Here is a 21,619-nt window from a genome sequence, read left to right as displayed (position 1 = left end):
GTAGCCCAGCATATGTGGGCTGACAAGCTGACATTGCCGGTGGAGTGAGTGGCGTGGTCCTGATGTGCCGTGCTCTGACAGGCGATGGCACCGATTAGCCTCACCGTGCCGGCAACTGTCATCTCTAAATGCTCGCCGCTGCTTCCTCCTTGTCATGAGGGAAAGGGAGGAAGAGGAGGTGGTGAAGGCGTGACCCCCACAGCGTCCTCGTCCGTGTCTTTTTTGATGTGAATTAAATTATCATATCATAAATGCAGGTCGCTGTGATTTTGAGGATTCAGCTGTAAAAATTAAGAATTTGCCTTCATCCGATTGTATCATTCGATTTACATTTCACACTAAAAATAATTTAAAAAAAGGCCACCCAGTCTTTGCCGAAATGCGCTGATTGGATGGTGAGGACTAGTGTGTGAGTGTGTTTTGTATCCATCCATCCATCCATCCATCCATCCACCATTCAGCCATCATCTTACGACTTATCCAATGCAGGGTCAGGTGGCTTTGGCCGGGAGTCTTTCCCAGGCAGCCTAAAGGCTGATTTATACTTACACTGCATAGAATCTATACCATCAGTAACTGGGTACCCTACGCCATAGCTCAACTGCTGCAGTTACAATTCCGGGAAGCAGTGTCAGGCCATCAGGGTGTGTGAATACACTGCACCGATAGCGGAGATTCTGTGCAGAAGAATAAATCAGCCTTGAGGCACAAGGCCAGAGAACACCCTGAACGAACTGCCAGTCCACCGCAGAGGACACACGCTCTCACACACAGTGGGCAATTTAGAAACACCAGTACTTATGTATCAGGACTTGTACGAGACCAAAGTTGAATAGCTGGGGAAGAAGCTCACAGGAAACGGGGGAGAACAGCCAGAGACCACGCACATACGGCTAGAACCCCCAACTCTGTGTGTTTGTTAAATTAAGATTTTGCTTTAGCAGGTCTTTTCTCCCATAGAATGTCTCCAACCCCACCCAATGAGTTTTGATGGCTGGGGCTGCAGACATCAGGACTGTGAGTAGCTCCTTGTGCCTGTCTCCCGTAAACGCCAGCCTGTCTCCAAATTGCCATCACCCTCCATGGAAACTGTGGAGGAAGGGGGGGGGGCGTTCTTTGCGTGGTTTTGCATGGTAGGATGAGGGGCAGCACTTTCAGCACCCCAGATTCGGTAGGGATCGATTCAATGTGAAACGTCCATTATCTCTGTACAAGGTCAAAGCGGTGAGTCAACGCCACAAGCTGCCATGTGGCACTTCCTGAAGAAGAGCACGCTCGGGAGTCTTTGGTGTGCCCTGGGCTCCGTGATCTTTGCGGTTTTGCTCCGACGTCGATGTAGATCAGAAATAATACGCACCTGTCTAAGCAAGGCAGTCTTTTTTACTGATCTCAGTGAAGGGCTTTTTAAAGAGACACAGCACATAATTAAACTAATGCTACACCACCTGCGTTTTTTTCTGGTCAGATTAAAGACCATTTCCCCGGCGTCCCCAAAGTCCCTGTGCCGTTTGCAAAAGCAGTTTGCTCCACATGGATCTGTGGTTCCATGGCTGTAAAGCTGGGCTTTGATGGAAGTGACATCATGAAGATTCTGATAAATGCTTGTTTGTGTCGTGGCACCACACTTCTTACTGACAAGTTTCGCTGTCTCACTGACGCCGTAAAGAGCATTTGGTGGGAAAACATTCCGGGACAGATTTTAAAAATCCTGTAGAGATTTTTATACGTATCAATTTAGACCTGATGTATCTCCAGAACAAGGTGTGTTTTAAGCTCGGCTGCACTCAAAGTGTTCATCATATGCCTGCACTGTGCATTTCTACGGCATTAAACTTTCTGTTTGTGTTTTTACGAGAGCGAGTGCTCGGCATTTTCAGGAAAGCCAAAATTATTCTATTTAGATGTAAAAGACAAAAACAGCATCCCCTGAAATAAAATGCACCAATAAATCTGTTTGCCATAAAGTAAATACAGGTCCCGCAGCATGCCCTCCCCTCAAAGGGACAGGAATCTGAAGGTGGTGCTCTACTGCCCCCTGGTGGCACTTGCTCAAGTTTCCCTTTTCTGGACTGCAAAACCCTCATTTGTTTTTTTTCCCCCCCTTTTTAAATTGTTTTTTTCAGCAAACGCTCTGGTGTTTTATTGTTGAAATATAACTAGGACTGCATTGGAAATTGCCTGACATTTTGTTGCCACCAGGAGATTTTTAGCTGCACCTTGATGCTATAAAGTCAGAAAGATGCATGTACCAGTGAGTTTCTGCTGTCTTGTAAATACCTCCCAGCAGTTTTGGAGTCATTTTTCCCTGTAGATGCAACTGAGAGTCCGTTTGGGCCGCCTGGCACCGCAATAGCAAAGAGGGATACAACAGCCTGGCCATCATCACCCCAGTGTGGTCATAATGAGAAAGAGAGCTGATGTAATAGGCACCCATCTGCGGCCAGGCTGTTCTCCCTATTAGCACCTCCGGGGGGCGCTAGGTATGCTGGCAGCAAGCACAGCAGCTAGGGGCAGGGGAGTGGCGATCAATCCAGGGAATGAGCACTCTGCAGTCAGTCAGCTTGTTTTTATAAGCATATATAGTCTTATTGTGGCTACTTTACAGTGTCCAATACAGCCCATTAATCTACATTATACTGCTGGGCTAGGCACTTTAAAGTAACTTATTTATATGATATAAAATTTAAAATAGCTAAGTGCTATCTAGCACGTTTGGACCTGTATCACTCAGCGGCCACTTTACGAGAGTCGTTTTCTTACCCGCTTCAACCATGAGCTGTTATTTCTGCCCTTTCTCTTCACTTGGACGAGTCTTGCTGTTCTCCTCTGACTCCTGTCGTCAACAAGGCATTTTTGGGAAAACAGACATGCCTCTGATTGGATGTTTTGTTTTTCGCTCTATTCTCTGTAAACTCTAGACGCTGTAGTCTGTGGAAATCCCAGGAGGGCGGCTGTTTATGAGATGCTGGACCCGCCACGTCTGGCGACAATCACACCGCATTGGAGACCGCTTAGATCACGTATCTCTGCCTTTCTAACGCTCAGCCAAACTGTAAGTGAACCTCTTGACCCTGCCTGCTCGCTCAGTGTATTCGGTTGCAGCCACATGATTCTCTGTTTGGAGGAGAAGGCTGTTTCCATTAATGTGTGAGTGTATCTAATAAACTGGCCCCTGAGTATTTGTACTGAGTGTGTATACTTACAGGGCACATATGCGTCAGTGATATTGAATAAATGTGTTAAATTTGGGATGTATACTCTTAAGAGCATCTGAATTTCAGTTAAACCAGCAGCCACCAGTAGTGGGCAGTTACATCTCCTTCTTAAAGGGAATGTGCCCCCCCCACTGCACGCGCCACCCTACTTTTCCCATCACTGGGGAATGTGGGGGCTGGCGATATTGAGCAGGGTGTGGTGCCGCTTTTAGGCGTGGGGCAACGGAGGGGGTTACCCTTGCCAGCTGCCCCGCCATGTCACATGGACAGGTGCCGACCCGCTCCAGCGATAGGGCCTGGACGCCGGCATCCCAGTGGACCTCTGGTAGCAACATTGCGACTTCAACGGGAATTAAAATTCAAAAGTAGCTGTTAAAGTGTTATCCAAGAGGACAAAGCATTTCACAGGCATAATCCAACCATTGCCAGTGTGGTGACTAGGTTATAGCCCCCACTGTAACTGCTTCTCCTCCAGGTTTGGGGCCGTTCCGGAATGCAATCATCAATTCCAATCCAAATCAGGAAATGGAACTTGAGTTGGAATTTAAATCTCCCTGATTTGAATTGGAATTGATGAATGCATTCTGGAATGACCCCAACACTGCTTCTCTCCTGTTATGTGTTGCTGTTGAATGACTAGCTGTAGAGTAATCTGCATCGACCTTTGACCTCTGTTGACGACCCCCAGTAGACCCTTCTGGGAGTGCCAAAGCCAGAGAGGTCCCATTTGCCAGCAGACGTTTTCTGAGCACACGCCAACCTCTGAATGCCGTAGTACCATTGGCATGACATCCAAATACGCAAGCCTAATGTGGTATCTCTTTAAAACATCACAAAAACGATGGCTGTCATCTTTATTTTTTTGAATCCATAGTCCAACTTGGCGTAGCCAGCATCCCGAATGGCATATTCATTGGTGTGGATGCTGTCTGGGCCTAGCTTTCAGGAGGAGAGTGGAGTTCAGTAGGACCAGTGGAGCCCTCTGACGCTGGGAACAGCTGCTCCATGTCTCTCCCTGGACTTGGTCATGCCCCCCTCCACCCCACTCCCAGCCCCAAGCCGGTGTGTGGACGTCAGGCTAGGGTTTCAGCCCAAACCCTACACGCTCCAGCACACATGTGCTGTCACTCATCTGCCTGTCGCTCAGCCCAGTAGGAGAGAGAGAACGCGCCGCTGAGCGAGGCCAAGAGCGACCGGTTCACATGCTCTGATCCGTCCCACGTCCTGCCAGGAATCCCCCAAGCTCTACCACCAGACTGGTGATCTCCGCTGCTTCGGACGTGTCGGCAGTGCGATGGAGAGGAAGATGGCCCCCCAGGCGTCACTGGGATTCTGTGTGCTGGTGGCTGTCGTAATCCAGGTAAGAGAGTATCACTGGGCCAACCACACCATCTCACTGGTGTGTAGGGGGGAGAGCTTTCCCCGTATTGGGATTTACTTTCCCCAAATTGAGATTTACCTTCTCTAAGAAATGTAGGGGGGAAATATTTAATTAATCTAATTAACAGTCACTTAAAAACACCCAGCAAAGCATTTGTAACGATTCTAATTTTTTTAACTTAATTTTTATGTATCTTCTTGGCATATCCATACATGGTTTTAATGAAAAAAGTTAGACGACGGCTTCGGGAATGTAATGAGGCTGTTATCCGCTAATTAAATTGCTATTAGACAGTGGGAAAGGCTTTGATTCGCATCCTGTCCTTTCTGAATAAAAGTTTAGAGGAGAAGCTGTGGTTGTTTGGTGTGTGCTGGGTGGGGCAGACACCCCAAATAGCCCCCAAAACAGGCTCTGTCCAGCCAAATCAACATTTGGTGTTACTGACAAGAATGAAAGGTGCTTTTCCAGCTGCTAAGCATATTCCTTGCTGGATAAACAATGGAAATAGCCAGTCTAAACACTGACTAATTATTAACGAATATACAGTAATGAATATTCTTGATTAATTAGTCAAACTCCACATAAAGCTTATGTTGGATTTTGTTTATAATTGGGTGGAAGACAAACACGACAGCATGTCATCAGCACCATTAAAAAACTTTCTATCAGTGCTGATTATGAAAACAGAAACATTCAAAGGTAATTGCAAATCTAATCAATTACTCTTGTGTGTTTATGACGCTAATGCTGCACAGACTCCGTGCTGAAATATGTGTCCTTCGCTTGCTTTTAATGAAAAGACCTGCTGGAGTGGTACATTTTGACAGAATGAACCAGGGGGGAACCATGATGCACGCCGACGTTTGTGAGAAACTTACAGGACAAATAGCCCCGCTTAGCAAAGTGGCAGCAGAACGATTCATCCACTCGTCAATCTGACTCAAACCGTTAGCCTTATGATGGAAGGCGTGGCGACAGAACACCTTCCACCCCTGTGATTTCTTCAGAATCGTGAGCTAGATAGAGGCAGACACCCTCATGAAATAGTAATCACCTACTGATGAATTGAGTATCTCTTCTCTGGGATCATTGGGAACTGGAATTGCTAAAGGGTGACTGAGGCCCCAGACATGTTGCGTGAATTGTGGATGGGAATATGATGTCATATAGTCACGATGTCATATTGTCATGATGTCATATGCATACACATTTACACCTATAAGGGAGCTAAATCAGTTGGATCAAGGCAGTTTTACATTTGTGGGTGAAAGGCAAGACTTTCAAAGTAGCAGCCTGGTTTTGACTGGAGTAAAACATTGGCTTGTAGCTGCGTGCTCTTAAGTGATTGGAGGTGCCCCTTTGAAGAATTTTCATGATTGTGGAAGGGTGACAGGACTTTGCAAGAACCTCACAACCCGAACCAAAAAAAAGGCCCAAGAACATGTGCTTTACGGGAAGCCAGTGCGTTTCCAGTGTGGGCTGTTTGATGGCCAGTGCAGGGATAATGGCAGGCAGCTGTTCCCACAATGACGCCTCAGTACATGTGTTGTTTGTCCGGTCTATAATCCCAACAGGGTGAGCAGGGAGACTGTTGCTCTCAAGCCATGAAATCGGGGATAAATGCAGCTGTAAGGACCGCTCTGTGCACAGTGAGCACAGTGAAGGATCGCCTGTTGGAAACGATCACTCAGTCTAGACAGGGCATGCTCTGTTCACATGAATGTTGCTCTCCTCCGGGCTTTTGGGGCCCTGAGAGTGCCTTGGCCTGTTTTAAGCAGCTCAGCTGTGCTGTCCACAATTAATGCAGTTTTTTCTCTCTCTCCACATTGTCCTCTTTCTTTCGTTATTTTTAAAGTGCTCCTATATTTAATCTCTTTCTCTAAAAGTGCTTTCTGGCCCGTTACTTCCTGCAGGCAAAATTTTCCGTTTTCATCCGTTCTGTCCAAGGGAGCTGTTAAAGTCTGCGTTTCAGGCTGGAATGCTTTCATCTCGCGGGACTGCATCGTAATCGCTGACCTTGGGCCTTTCATCGCTCAATGGCCGGGCCACGTACAATTTTTTTTCACAATTGTCCTCTCAAAGCTGCCATTGAATCCAGGAGAAAATAAATGTCTGTTACCAAGGCTGATTGAATAAAAGGCTGCAGGTTGCATCTAAATTAGTAGCTGGGGGCCCATATTACAGACCATTATTCTGACTTTGCATTGGTGCAGGTGATGGAAAGGCGTCTCGTAGCACATGGACGGTAAGTTAGGGCTTCTGGGTGGGGGATCTGCTATATGTTCTGCACTCTACACTGCAGCGGTTGCATGTAGCCCAGTTCAGAACTGAGCACAGAGCTGTTCTCTCGTGATTTTGGCTGAGAGGGTGAATAAGGAGAGAACTTTGGATGTCTGATCAGTACCCTGTGGCCTCACCAAGGCGCGAGACATTACACTAATTCACCAGCACAACATGGAGGCCCACTGGCTGCAGCTCCCATCCTCATACCCTGGGTATTTGGGCCTGTCTTACACTTCCTTTAATCCCATCACCCTTTTCTCTCTCAGACACACAGCTGCTCTCACAAACAGTGTCACTTCCGTGGTTGTGAGACCAAATCTCGTGGTGTCCATTCAGTCTCAGGAGATTCCCGCACAGGGCTGGACATAACAGAGCTGATATTAAGCTATTATTAAGATATAAAGATATAAAGCCAGCTGAAGCAAGTGATTTAGATAAAAAAAAAAACTGAGCAATAGCCTGCTGGCTAGTAAGAAAATCACATACCGGATGACTTTATTAAAGTGGCTAGTAGCTAGAATTCTTAAGTTAAACCTCTAGTCCTACATTCTCACAAGATGTTTTGGTGGAAAACCTGCAACACAGGCCTTCCCGAAGAATGCAGAATCTTTAAGGAATGTGGAAGGAATGATGAGGGTGGGATAAATTATAATCCCTGTTCTTTCCCCAGTTAGATACCAAGGCCTCATGCTGGCAAGAGCGGAGGGGGGGCGATACCACCCTGGGACTTATCGCTAGGAATCACTAGCATATCCCATCTATCCATCCATCCATCCATCCATCCATCCATCCCCATCCATCCAGGGTTGTAATTTGGGGGAAGGAGACAATCCTGTACTCCACACTCTAGGGGGGCCCTGCTGATATCAGAATTTTTAGTAACAAAACACATACATCAACTGTCCATTCCAAACCATTTATATAGAAATTTTGATCAAATATGTTATCATAGCAAAACAAATTTCTGATCCGTATCTTTTACTGCTGGCGCCCTGTCAAAATAAGATATTATTCATGTTCCATCATTTTTAATTACCACTCCTTAATCTTTTGGCTCCAAAAAAATATTGCTCAAATAGTCCACTTGGGGCCCCCCTACCCATGTCAGCATATCTAGGGTCCCCACAGTTAGTCCATTGCTGGATCCATCTTTCCTTCCATTCATCATCCACCAACCCATGCACACAGGCTTGTGATTCCCTATATGCTTTAATAGTGTGTAATTAATGCTCCCGTTGAGGCCATAGACTCAAAACAGATTGATTTTCACAATTGCCTTGTTTGGAATGATGCTGAATTTGTCTAGGGCTGCCACTAACGACTATTTTACCGATTAGCCGAATAATCTAAACCTCCAGATTCTTCTCCAGAAAACCAAATCTACAGTTTCATTTAAGTTAATTTTATTTTGAAAATAACAAACTATGTCATTGCCTGGCTTTAGGTAATGGACGCTGGCTTTTCGCCGCGGTCCAGACGTTATTTTCGCCTACAATTCGATAAGAAGATTGGTAGTGCGCCTATAATAATGTAACGTTGGCGCTACAATATTAATGAGATACATATTGTGATGCGCAAAAGTTAGTAATCTGAATAAATTCAGTGTATCCTTATGCTTATTAAATTCGGTTAGCGAATCATGCCACATGCTACTGTTTTGGTAAATAACTGAAGCATTAGGTACTGAAGTCGTGGTGAAGAAAGGGACATCTTAGCAACAATTAACGATATATTTTAAAAGAGGAGAAAGACGTTGGTGCTAATTAAAGTCCCACCCGTTCATTTGGTAAATATAGTTTTCATTTTGATTTCTGTTAATGATTTTTTCATTAGTTTCTATTTTCCTTTCGGTTTTAACGCTAGTCCCAATAACCCCGACATGCAGGAACACACACTGGTACCACTAAAGTAGAATAAGCCCTGATTTTAGCTTAAACGTTTTCTCAAATGCTTATTCGATGGAGATTCTAAGGTCGCAAGCAGACAACTTTATTGTTTTAATTATGAGTGTACAACTACAAAAACAAAAGATATTACAAAGCTGGTAATTTAATGAACATAAATATATAACACTTATGTTGGAGTTTTGCCTGTTTTGGCGGCGCATCATGCAGAATATCGCCTGTTCGTTTTCCCTTTAGGTGCTCGTGTATACTGTCTAGCGCTAGTGCTGCGTGATACGCCATCGAAACTGCGCGGTGTAAACCCACCTTTTTGTTTCGTGATAATTTGAACTACTCCCATAATTAGTCATGTTAAAGGAAAACATTTGTTATAATGAACTGAAGCCTTTTAGAAATTTCATAGACTAAAAAATGATTTAAAATACTTATGTCGTCAACAACTACATCAACTAATCGCGGCAGCCCTATATTTGTGTCTACAAGACGTTTTATTGTCGGTCTATATTAGTTTTTGTATCGACTGGAATGAATCTCTGGACCTGACATACACATTTTCCTTTATCCCCAGTAAACATTTCCAAGCCGTATTGCTGTTGCCTGATCAGTTTTTATCTTGGAGGACTCCAGGCAGGATTGGTTTTGCTCAAATGGCTTTCTTTCATAAGTGTGAGGAATGTGAGAAAGGGCTGAAGGCTGGGGGTATCACTGAGGTTATATTCAGAACCAGCACCCAGAGGAGGGAGTCATGTGACCCAGGATGGTATAACCTACTGTGGGCGTCTGCAGTCACCGCGCTCTGAGTGGGATGCAGTAAGGTGATGTGACTCTTTTTTTAACATCCCTGTAAATAAGCACTTTCCCTGCCCTCAGTAAAATGCCCCGTTGTAGGTCCTCTCTCCACTGTGCTCCCCAGGGAGGCTGAGATTAATGGGCGGAGCAAAGAGTAAAATCCGTCACGGAATGCCGGGAGGCAGGAACAAGCGGGGAGGGTCCAGCGTGCTAGCCCCCACCTGAAAGTCTGAACTCCACAGCACACTTTAGAAAATCTGCAGGCTGTGTGCGTCCTTTTCTTGAAGCCTCAGAAGATGCAATTCCATCCATCCATCTAAGTCTATCATTTTCGGGGGGCAACTGTGGAGTCTTGGGGGGGGGGGGGGTGCAGGTGGGAGAGTTGCACATTATGGGGGCCCGGTTGAAGGAATTTTGACCCAGGCCTGGGAATTATGCATGCCAGGCCTGCATCCATCCACTCATCATTTTAACTAGTTACCCTGGTCAAGGTCGTGGGGGCAGATAAAACTTCCAAAAAAAAGGTGTTTTTGGTTGTGAATGGCTGTTACAGCACTGAAACCCAGCCCCACGTCTTTCATTTTGTTCTGTCACGGTCATAGAGGTCAGTACCTCCCCGCCTCCATGAGTTTACAACTGTCCAAACACGACCTTCTGCGAAAGGTCACAGGCTGCCGTGTGAAATGGCCTGAGAAAAATCCCATGAAGTGCTTAATATGTCACAGAGGCCGCAGACAGGTGTCGCTTCAACTGTCAGGCTCTCCCTAATTAGTAACCTCCACCCCCCGCTGTTGACGCAGCCCCAGCCTGCCTGAAGTTATCCTCTCCCTTTTTCAGCTTCTTTTAAATTTAGTTAGTTCATTATCAGTTCAATTTATGTTTATATAGCGCCTTTGACAAGACACTTGACAAAAGTGTGCGGTAACATTTTATTACATCGTTTATTTAATCATAAAAAGACAATAAATCAGACTGTGGGTATTTTACCGAGGACCAGGGTGCCTGCTTGTGTCTAAGATTAGCCCGCTAACTCCCCCTACGCGTGCCAGCGGCCACTCGTGACCCCCCCAAGCATGCCGGACGATGATGGTGTCATTCCCGCCTTGCAGCCCCCGCCAGGTGGCCCACACGCCCAATTCTGACACACACTCCATGCTAGCGGGGGCCCTGGCCTGCTTCTTATCCCTCATTTCTAATTCGGTGTGAATTCTAACTTACTGTAACCATAAACCATAAAAGTTCTTTATTGTTTCTCACATGTATTTTAATATATGCAGTAATAACTTAGGTGGCTTTCCTGACCTGCAGCTCTGTCTGTGTCAGTTTGCCACTGCAGCTGTGTTTTTCCCTAATGGCTTATTGGTCTAGGGGTTTGATTCTTACTTTCAGTGTATGAGGTCTTAGGTTCAAATCCCAGATGAGCCTTGTGTTCTTCACATACTACTTGTTCTGGGTTTGTCTCTGTAGATTCAGACTCCGGGTTTTGTTCCCATGATCAATGAAGCATTTCTTTTTATACTGATCATCTCCTCCGCGATGTTCCTTTTTCTGGCTGAATTTCCGCTGGCTCTCGGCAGGCAGAGCTAGGCAGCAGGCAGATGGGGATTTGAGGCTGTGAGAGAAGTCGACGCGTATTTTAATCGCAGAGATGAAAGCAGTATCTCGGTCAGCGTGAGGAGGCATGGGTGCTGAAGCCTGCAGGAATTCTGCAGCATCAGCAAATCCCAGGGGCTAGGTCAGGTAGGCAGTGCCGTTCAAAGGGGCCTGTTTGCATCCTCGCACTGGCGTCTGGTTGGGGGTAATTCGGGCCCTGTTCTGGGGTCAGGCAGCTGCTAGGGGGTGTTGCATGTGAGTAAGTGTGTATGTATGCATGTGTGAAACTTGAACCTTTGGGCTTTTCACCCACCCAGTCGCTCAAAATGCCCAGACCGGCATGCAGATGCCACATTAGGGATGGAGCCAAAGGTCACTGATCCCCTAGGATGAATGGGAGAAGTGCCCCCCCCCCCCACCCCCCTCAAGCTCACTCAAGCCATTAGACACTTTAGAACTTGCGGCTAAAATTTGCCTCCTTCACAATTCTATTATCATTGGAAGTTTACGGGAAAATTCTGATGGCCTTAAAAGTGGAAAACATTGATACGACAGGGAAGTCTGACTTAGGCTGATGCTGTGTGTGTGCTCTGGCTGCGGATGGAGAAGAGGAATGATTGATTTAAGATACAGAACAAACCACATTCTTCTTATGAAGATGAATGCCGCGGTCGTGACTTGGAACCCTACCGCAGGGACATGTGCGTGGCATTGCATCATTTGCTGATTGTCTTGTTTCATCGAAGGCGTGCGAATAATATTACGACAAGAGTCTGCATGTGCGGCGCACATGTGCGGTGTGCGGAAACGTAAGCAGTTGCGTTGGTGTGCTGGGAGATATTCGGCCACAGTTGTGTGGAGGGCTAATAGGAATGTATGCACTGGTGTAACCAAGTCATCATGTGTGCATCTTTCAGGTATGTTGTGCCGCCCATATGGACCAGAAGAACGCTGATGTCCTGTATCCATGGAAGGGGTACGCAGCGGGAAGGGCAGGTCATGCCAGGATGAAGAGGGACTGGATCATACCTCCCATTCGGATTTCAGAGAACAGCAAGCAAGTCCCAGAGAAAATAGTTCAGGTACCTTCATCTTCCTGTAAACATATAATTCCTGGTAGAGGTATCTGGTGAAGCTAGCTTTGCTATATTACTCTAGCCTCCTGCTTAGCTGGTTGGGTCAGGTGACCTGGGCCCTGAAATGAAGAGGTTTTCACCAGCTGCTACAGAACAGAATAAATAAGCCACATTCCACTAATGGAGGAGGGAGGGACTAATTGGCCAGGGGGGCCTGTGGGCTGCTACAAAGTGGCTTTGTTGGTGTGCCTGGCGGATCCGGCAGCTGCTGGCTGCCAGTCAAGTTGCTCCTCCAAGCTGTGCTGTGTGAACAGAGATTACACATGGGGGTGGGGTGGGGGGCGCAAAAAAATGTTATGCATATGATATGCATGCACCTAATAATCCAATCAAATCGTTAGGTTGCTCGTTCTGGGCTTCTTATTAATAAAAATGTCTGTCTGTTTTTCTGCTCTTATTTAGATCAAATCAGACAAAGTTTACACCGGCAAGGTCATATACAAGCTGGAAGGTCCGGGCGTGGATCAAGATCCCAAAGACTTCTTTGAAATCGAAGATACCACTGGATGGATCAAGAGTAAGAAGCAGCTGGACAGAGAGAAGTACAGCCGTTTCAATGTGGGTGTAATCTATCTATCTATCTATCTATCTATCTATCTATCTATCTATCTATCTATCTATGCTTAGAAACATTAAAAAAAAATTCAAAAGATTTATTATTTATACTACAGTTTTTTTCGAGTGCTTTGGCACATTTCATGAAACATGCTTAACATTCTCAAGACTATAAGAGCATTTCTCAAAACAGTTCATGCGTATAACACAACACTATAATTTAGCTACGAAAGTCTGCAACGTACCCAAAACAATTTTAACTCATGTCTCAAAGGCAAATAATTCCACCAGTGAATTAGTCAGCGCCACCGAAATGAAAAGTACAATCAGCATCGTTTTAACCATGAGAGTCAAAATGCTTAGATATATTGTCAACGTAAGTACTGTACGCTCCTGAGCTCCACCATTCTGAATGATAGTCCGTTCCCACTTTGTCAGTGTCACTGACTGATCATTTTTCATTAGCAAACTGATACTTATTCATGTCAGAAAATTGATAAAAAAAACTAATAACAGGACATTGGACAATTTCAGTAGAATAAATATAGGTATGAAAATAAATATGGATATGGATCTAAGGATGTATCTCTGATTGTCAGTTTTCAGTAAGTGTGAATTTTCCGGAATTCTGTGTTCTTCTAGCTTAAGGCCTTTGCCCTGTCGCCCAGCGGGGAGCGAATAGAAAACCCGTCCACCATAGAGATCATCGTGATGGATCAGAACGACAACAAACCGAACTTCACACAGTCTGAGTTTGTCGGCTACGTGCCTGAGTTCTCCTTACCAGGTGAGCGCATGGCGGCTTCCAGGACCACGCCAGCTACTCAGAAAACCCGTCAGTCATGAATATTCCGGCACGCTGTCACAGACGTGGCGACGGCACATCCTGTCAAGTGTCCGTGTGTCTGGTCAAACACCGTGGTCATGTGGGCCAGGCGTGATTTATAGATGCACCAAGTCTGCAGTCACACGCACGAGTCGGACTGTGACTGACAGCACTGTGATCTGGACAGGAACCGCAGTCATCAATGTGTCAGCGACGGACGCGGACGACCCTGAAACGGAGAATGCAATCCTGAGGTACTCCATCATCATGCAGGAGTGTTTCCCACCTTTCAGCATCAACAAAACCATGTTTGGCATCAACAACGTGACGGGGACGATATACATCAGAGACGTGGGCCTGGATCTGGCGGTGAGTGTGCGTTTCCATAGGTCTCCAGGAGTGGATGCCTGTACTGCAATGGTGCAATGTGGCAGGGAGAGTCTGTAGAGTCATATGAAGAAAAAAGCTTCTCTCTGTTACTTTTTCTTTCTTTAAACACTGTGTATGTGGCTTGTTGGGTAACAGATCTGCGCCCATGTCTATAAGGTTGTGGGTTCGAAAGCTGTGACTGACAGAGTAATCATATCACTGTTGGGTCTTTGAGCAAGGTTCTTAACCCCAGCTGACTTGGTGTTCTGGCCTCACTGGTATGTTGATTTGGAGCAAAACATTGGCTAAATAACTGTTATGTAATAGTATTGCAATCTTGTGGCAACGTCCATCCACATCCCAGCTTCATGGTATGTTGGTGCTGTCCAATTTCTGCGCTGCAGGTTGTGAAGTTCTTCAAGCTGAAGCTCCAGGTCTCCGACATGTCTGGAGAGGGGCTGTCGGATTTCGCCTATGCTACCATATACATCACCGACATCAACAACAATGCCCCCCAGTTCCCTGTGGACCAGGTATTGTGTATATGATGGTGGTGCAGTGTTTTCAGATCCAGGAACCATGCAAGCATTTTCTCCAAAACAATGGCACGATATCAATCATTCCTAACCTTACACTTCATCGGGATTCATGGGTATAATTGCAGCTATCAAATTCTCAGTGAGGTGTTTGTGTTTAATTTACTATTATTTAATATCAAAAGGTTACAGTTGGACGAAAGCAAACATGAAAAGACAACTTTGGTAATTACAAGTTCAGCGTGAAGTTCCTTTGTTATGCTTTTGATACAAGGTGTTTTTATGTCTTGTTTGTAAGTAAACAAATGCATTAGGGCAGCTCCTGCTGATGCTTTTGGACAACTTCAAAGCAGCGAAAGGTAAATCTCCCTTTCTGTACTGCACAGTATGCCATGACAGCCCCGGAGAACAGAGGCACGTATGAGATAGGCAGAGTCCAAGCCAAGGACAACGACGAGCCGGGCACGCCCAACTGGAAGACCGTGTACTCCATCATCAAAGGGGACCCCTCTGGTCACTTTGCTGTCCACACGGACCCTGAAACCAATGAGGGTGTATTGTATGTGGTGAAGGTAAGCCACCCTGAGCCCATTTCCCCAAAGACTAAGAGCGAAAGAAAGAAAAACCTTTATGACATTCAATAGAAACCCTCCATGATATGACTGGAAATTATTCATAAACTCATATTCATGCAATATTTTCTATTTCATATGGTCAGATGTCCATCTCAAGGGACATAAACAGACATGCAAACTCCACACACATGTAACCCAGGCAGAGACTCAAACCCAGGTCCCAGAGGTGTGAGGCAACAGTGCTAACCACTGCACCACTATGCCGACATTGGATCATGTTGAGATTAAATATTAGTTTGAAAATGTTGGGGCACCATATCTGATTCTGAACAGCGTCTCTCAGGACATCCACTGTCTCTCCTCTGCTGTACATCCAGCCGCTGGATTACGAGGTAACCAAGCAGCACCGTCTGGTTCTGACGGCCCAAAATGAGGCCCCGCTCAGCCACAAAGCCCCCAGGCTGCCTGTCAGCAGCAGCACAGTGACCGTCACTGTGCTCAATGAAAACGAGGCTCCGCGCTTCATCGACAGTCCCATCCGACTGGAAGTACCTGAGTCCGTGGTGGCCGGCACGGTGCTGACCGTCGCCAAGGCTTACGACCCAGAGGGCGACGGGGTCAGGTCAGCTTTCGGTCCCCAGTAGCAAACCTATTATAATGCGCTGTCTGCAGTGCCGCCAGTGCCCTGATTCTGTGTTTTAATGTCCTTCGAAGGTTTTACATGGAATATGATCCTGAGAAGTGGCTCAGGATAGACCCAGTGAGTGGAGAGATCGTGGCCAGAAAGACCTTCGACCCACGCTCCGCCAGCGTCAAACACGGCATCTATCACGCTGTCATCAAAGCCTCAGACACAGGTGTGGGACTCTAGCTAGATCGGGGAAGCTTCAGGCAGCATTTTTAACTGGTGTGCCATTTATATATGTATACATACACAAATGCATACATATGTTATACATACAGCTCTGGAAAAAATTAAGAGGCCACAGCGAAATTTTCAGTTTCACTAATTTTTCATTTTATGTGTATGTGACTGTGTAAAATACAGTTTTTTTTTCAGGTAATACAGGTTTTTCACCTGGTAAGGAGAACTCAGGCACTCCAGCCTGGCTTTTCCCTGCTTCTCATTAATGAAGGGCTTCTTCCTTGCTTTATGGGGCTTCAGTCCTGCTTCTAGGAGCCTGCTATGAATTGTCCTAGCAGTGCACTTCACACCACTTAATGTTTCCCATTCTTTTTGAAGGTCACTTGATCTGCGATTCATGAGTCACTGTTGGATAACTTGATGCTCATCTCTGGCATTAGAAAGTCACTTCTGCCCTCTGCCTGCCTGATTTTTGTTTTTTCCCAGTGTCTCCTACTTCACATTGTTCTTGTGTACTGTGGTCTAAGAAATTTTGAACTTGGAAGCAGCCTGCCTTGCAGTGTAGCCTTCCACCAATAGAGCCAGGATTAAACCAGGATTTAGAAATGCAGATTTGTTTAAAAATATAGAGTGGTCTCTTGATTTTTTTTCCAGAGCGGTATATATAAATATCCATCCATCCATCCATTTTCCAAACCGCTTATCCTATTGGGTCGCGGGGGGTCCGGAGCCTATCCCGGAATCAATGGGCACGAGGCAGGGAACAACCCAGGATGGGGGGCCAGCCCATCGCAGGGCACACTCACACACCATTCACTCACACATGCACACCTACGGGCAATGCAGCAACTCCAATTAGCCTCAGCATGTTTTTGGACTGTGGGGGGAAACCGGAGTACCCGGAGGAAACCCCACGACGACATGGGGAGAACATGCAAACTCCGCACACATGTGACCCAGGCGGAGACTCGAACCCGGGTCCCAGAGGTGTGAGGCGACAGTGCTAACCACTGCACCACCATGCCGCCCCCATATATAAATATATAAACAAAAAAAAGAAGCTTATGTATTAATAGTTAAATTATGAATGCATTTTAAGTGACATATAGATAGATAGACAGATCTAGCTAATGGCAGCTTCTGACTGAGGCAGCTGCTCGCTGTGTTCATTGCAGATGGGGGGGGCTCGTCCACCACGGCCACTGTGGAGATAAAGCTGAGGCAGACCAACGACTTCCCCCCTCAGCTGGTTCCCCCAGCGAGCAGGGACGTGTGCATTGGCCGTGAGGCCCGCTCGGGCCTCTTCCTGAGTGCCCTGGATTTGGACATGCCCCCTCACGCCGAACCCTTCTCATTCAAGCTGCTGGATCACTCTGCCACTAACTGGACCATTCAGAGGGTGAATGGTGAGGACTGGGCACTGATACCGCAGACGTGGGGAGAGTTAACAGAGAGCATTAGCATTTGTTTTAGTGGCCGAGACTCAGCTCAGTTTCAGCTGGTAAAACAACAAAATCTAAAACAATGTGGGACCATTAGCTGCTACCTCCAGATTAACCTCAGGAAAGTATAAAACATAATCTGGCAACTGAAGTAAAAATTGAGAGTAACAGTACAACAGTACTGACATATGTCACTTAATGACAGGTATGCATTCTGAGGAATGTGTCGTTAGGCAATTTCGCTATTGTGAGAACATCACAGACTTTACTTACACTAACCTAGATGGTATAACCTACTACATACCTAGGCTATATAGTGTAACCTAAATAATGATAAAAAGTAGAGTATAGTAAATACATAAACCGGTAACATACTTGCATATTATCTTTATCGAGTGGTATTATTTCACTGTTGTACCTGTGGTCCTTCATTGAACGAAATGCAGCATAGAACTGTATACAGAAGAGGAATATACAGGCCAAGCAATACAGCCATATTTATTACTTGTTAATATACAGACAGTAAAATGCATGAGTTACTTTCTTGAAGATAGTTATTCTGCCAATTTTACATAGCCGCTCTATTTTTTTTTTTGCTTTAAACAAATTTAGTTCAAAAGTCTGATATTAGAACTGTATAAGGCCTTGTAATTTCCATGTAGTTTACTCTCTCTCTCTCTCTCTCTCTCTCTCTCTCTCTCTCCTCCCTCCAGACACCCACTCCTGGATCTTCCCTCATTCAGAGGTGGACCCTGGTCTGTACTACATTCCCATCCGCGTGTCAGACATTGGAGGACTCTCCACACTGTCCATGCTCAACGTGACGGTGTGCAGATGTGACGTCTCTGGGATCTGCAACCCAGCAGCTGCAGCGTTCTTTGCCCCCCATGTAGGGATCAGCATCACCGCCCTGCTGGTTATCATCGGCAGTATTATTCTGCTACTCTGTAAGTCATAATCTAAAAAATACACATTACTGTACTGAAGAAATCTGCATATTTGGAACACAGTCTTTTGCATTTTCAGTTCAAATTCTAAAAAGTAAAACAAAAAAGGTACGGCAAGAATGACCACATACTCTCATTCATCTCACTACTGCAGTAATGCTGCTCCTTGTGGTGGCAGTGGGGAACTGCAGATTGCGTCCCATAAAAAAAGGCAGTATTCTAAAAGGCGTGTCCGACGATGACATTCGCGACAATGTCCTGAACTACAACGAGCAGGGCGGCGGAGAGGAGGACGAGGTACGGCTCTGTCTGACAGTTACGCTGATTCTTTTAGAACTTCACCTGGCCTTGTTAAGGTTTTTGTGTTCAGTGGTAGATTACATGCTTTGAAGTGCACAGAGGAAGGCTGTGACAGGTCCTTCAGTCCTGCTGCCATCAGGGCCTACAGCTCTGCCGTAGGCTGCGCCGTCCAGCCCCGTGCCTGCAGAGTGTAACAACACTCACATTCCCTTCTCCTTATTCATTTATTTATCGATCGCAGTCAATTTGAACTGCATATTTTATACTGTTTGGTCTGTACATATCCATTTCATAGTACATTTCTATCTATCTATCTATTTATCTATCTATCTATCTATCTATCTGTCTATCTATCTGTCTGTCTGTCTGTCTGTCTGTCTATCGATAATACTGAGGCAGGCAGTTTGCATGGCCACTACTGTACTGAAGAAGGCAGGGTTCCTTTTGTCTTTCCTGTCATTAAGGCCTGGTGGTTGCTGAAGGCCTAGGCTACATCTTACATATCTAAGATATTTCACTAACTAACTCACTGATTAACCTTCAGCTAATTGTGCGGAGGTGTTACTTGGCAGCCTTCTCACTGAGAATGAAAAGGTGGCCCAATGCCAGTGCCCCAATGTCCCCTCCCTCCCCAGAATGCTTACAACATTGAGCAGCTGAGAAACCCCAGCAAGCTGGTGCCGCCCTTTCCAGGGAGGGGCTCAGCAGCAGCGCCCGGCACCTTCTTCCCCCCAGCAGGCTCTGGTTTCCCCAGTGGGCGGCAGCCGCTCAGGAAGGACGCCCCTCACGATTTTCCCTCCCCTGTGTATCCGCGGAAACCACCGGCAGACCCCGCTGACATTGAGGACTTCATCAATGACGTAAGGGCGGTCAGTCTTATCTAGCTAGTGGAGAATGACAGTGCATATTAAATACAGACCCTGCAGTACAGAATCACACAGCTGTACTATTTGCCCTGAGTATCACAAGGCTCATCTTCATTCTGTCACAGTGGTTTGGAAACTTGCCAGAAGTGGAAAGTTCAGGTTCAGAAAGTACAAATCCAGGCTAAGATTGTGAATGTTACTCTTTATACACAACTGGTTGGCTGAAACAAAATCTTGGTCTGGATTTATACTTTCTGAACTTTCTTCCTCTGACCCTTGCACCTTACCCAGGACACTGTCACAGTATTTTTTATGTCAAGAAATTTATTCTGTTCTACTGTCTTGTTTAACATTATCACTATGTGTGTCTTCTGCACTGCCCCGTTTTGCTGTCCATGCACACGATGACAATAGGGTTGACTTTGACTCTGATCCTAGGGCCTGGATGCTGCAGACAAAGACCCCAACATTCCCCCTTACGACACGGTGCTGATCTACGATTACGAAGGCGACGGCTCCGTCGCAGGCAGCCTGAGCACCATCGCCTCTGGGAGCTCTGACGAGGACCAGGACTATGACTACCTCAGTGACTGGGGGCCCCGCTTCAAGAAACTGGCTAACCTGTACGACCCACACTAAGACCCTGTCCTCTGTCCGCTATAGTGTTGGACTGGAACCTGACACTCGTCTGTAGTCATGTGACCTGGCTGAATTCACAGCCGAACTGACGGCATAAACCCTTGCCCTTCGCTGAGGGATCCACTGCTTTTATCAGGAGACCTGAGCATGCTGGGAATGACTCCTGTGTGACAATCCTCGTCATTGTGGGCTCTCTTTGTAACAGAATCGCAGCAACTGTAATGCCAAGTTGCCAAAAACCTGTTTTTTTCTAAGTCATTAAAATTCTTCCAGTATGTTTCTCATTAATTTACATTGCATACATAATCATTTTTTTGTTTTGCAATTTTACCCACCATGTTGATCTGCAATTCACTTGCAAGTGGTTAGCAGCCCTGAATCCTGTGGATGATGTGGCGCGCAGGAATGATTTAGATGGTAAATAAAGCAGGGGCACAGATGTTTGGAGTGATGTCCGGGCAGGACGGCACGGGATGCCAGGCGAGCTGGCTGTTGGGGAGGGGGGCAGGCACCCTGAAAGCTGCATCAATAACCACCATTATTTTTAATTATTCCAGAATGAACAGATGATGCCCATGTTTATACCCCAAAGTAACAAAACGTGGGGGCTGCTAGCCAGACCTTTTATCAACTGGGTATAATTTCAGGTCTACAAAGTAAAAATCCAGACCATGATTTTGTTTCAACCAATCAGTTGAGTACTCTGTGACTATAATTCTTTTTGCTCAGCTGGTTGGTTGAAACTAAATCTTGGTCTGGATTTTTACTCTCTGGACCTGAAATCTCCACCTCTGCCAAACGGACATACTGTGCATCTACAAAGCTAATTCTTGCTAAAGCTAATGCAGTGATGTAGTAACTGCATTTGATTTCTGATGAACATGAACATAGTCAACTGAGCAGTGTAAGCGAGGGACAGTGTCAGTCCAGTTTGTATACACAGCGGCCTTCATAGGTATTCGTTAGAGACTGTCTATTGTTTTATCGTAGAAATTTTACTTATGCATTGTTTTATTACTTTCACTTATTGTTTTTATATTTAATTATATACTTTTGTTTGATGCAGCAATAAAACTGAATTACTATTAATAAAACATTTAAAATTAAAATTTGTCACAGTATTCTGCAGTCTTCTGAACATGACCAGCATCAAATTTTCCTTTCATAGAAATCATGTTGATCTTTTGTTTTGTTCCTTTAAATTTGCATATATAAACCATGAAGATCTATCACTATTTAAATTTCTTACAAACTATGCAATGTGTCCAAGGGCAAGTTGGTCAGAGTGAAATCCTCCAGAGTGAATGTCTCATAGGTGAAGTCTGTCTGTTACACATTCACAAACCAACTGCAAGTTCTTCATTTAGAAGGTTACAGTTGCACTGATAACTGCTACAT

General features: G+C 45.6%; 1 protein-coding gene across 1 annotated transcript; it reads left to right on the top strand.

The window, feature by feature from the left end:
* The first annotated feature begins 965 nt into the window (after positions 1–965).
* Positions 966–20,509, top strand: cdh15 (cadherin 15, type 1, M-cadherin (myotubule)). The gene is made up of 16 exons (XM_049030717.1): positions 966–1,017; positions 2,919–3,052; positions 4,447–4,575; positions 12,083–12,247; positions 12,704–12,859; positions 13,499–13,643; positions 13,870–14,051; positions 14,456–14,584; positions 14,974–15,159; positions 15,540–15,784; positions 15,877–16,019; positions 17,203–17,433; positions 18,183–18,416; positions 18,571–18,713; positions 19,352–19,576; positions 20,021–20,509. Exons 1-16 carry the CDS (start codon positions 981–983, stop codon positions 20,219–20,221), a joined length of 2,685 nt encoding a protein of 894 aa, XP_048886674.1. The 5' UTR covers positions 966–980; the 3' UTR covers positions 20,222–20,509.
* The last annotated feature ends 1,110 nt before the right edge of the window (positions 20,510–21,619 follow it).

The sequence above is a fragment of the Brienomyrus brachyistius genome, chromosome 11 (genome assembly GCF_023856365.1).
Source record: "Brienomyrus brachyistius isolate T26 chromosome 11, BBRACH_0.4, whole genome shotgun sequence".
NCBI classification, from domain to species: domain Eukaryota; kingdom Metazoa; phylum Chordata; class Actinopteri; order Osteoglossiformes; family Mormyridae; genus Brienomyrus; species Brienomyrus brachyistius.
This window is presented reverse-complemented; position numbering and strand designations above follow the sequence as displayed.

Bases quoted from the DNA above. Each gene is read 5' to 3' on its own strand.
- cdh15 (XM_049030717.1), top strand. From the start codon at position 981: ATGAGTTTTGATGGCTGGGGCTGCAGACATCAGGACT. The intron at 3,053-4,446 runs GTAAGTGAACCT...ACGTCCTGCCAG, and splicing joins TTCTAACGCTCAGCCAAACT to GAATCCCCCAAGCTCTACCA. The intron at 4,576-12,082 runs GTAAGAGAGTAT...TGCATCTTTCAG, and splicing joins TGGTGGCTGTCGTAATCCAG to GTATGTTGTGCCGCCCATAT.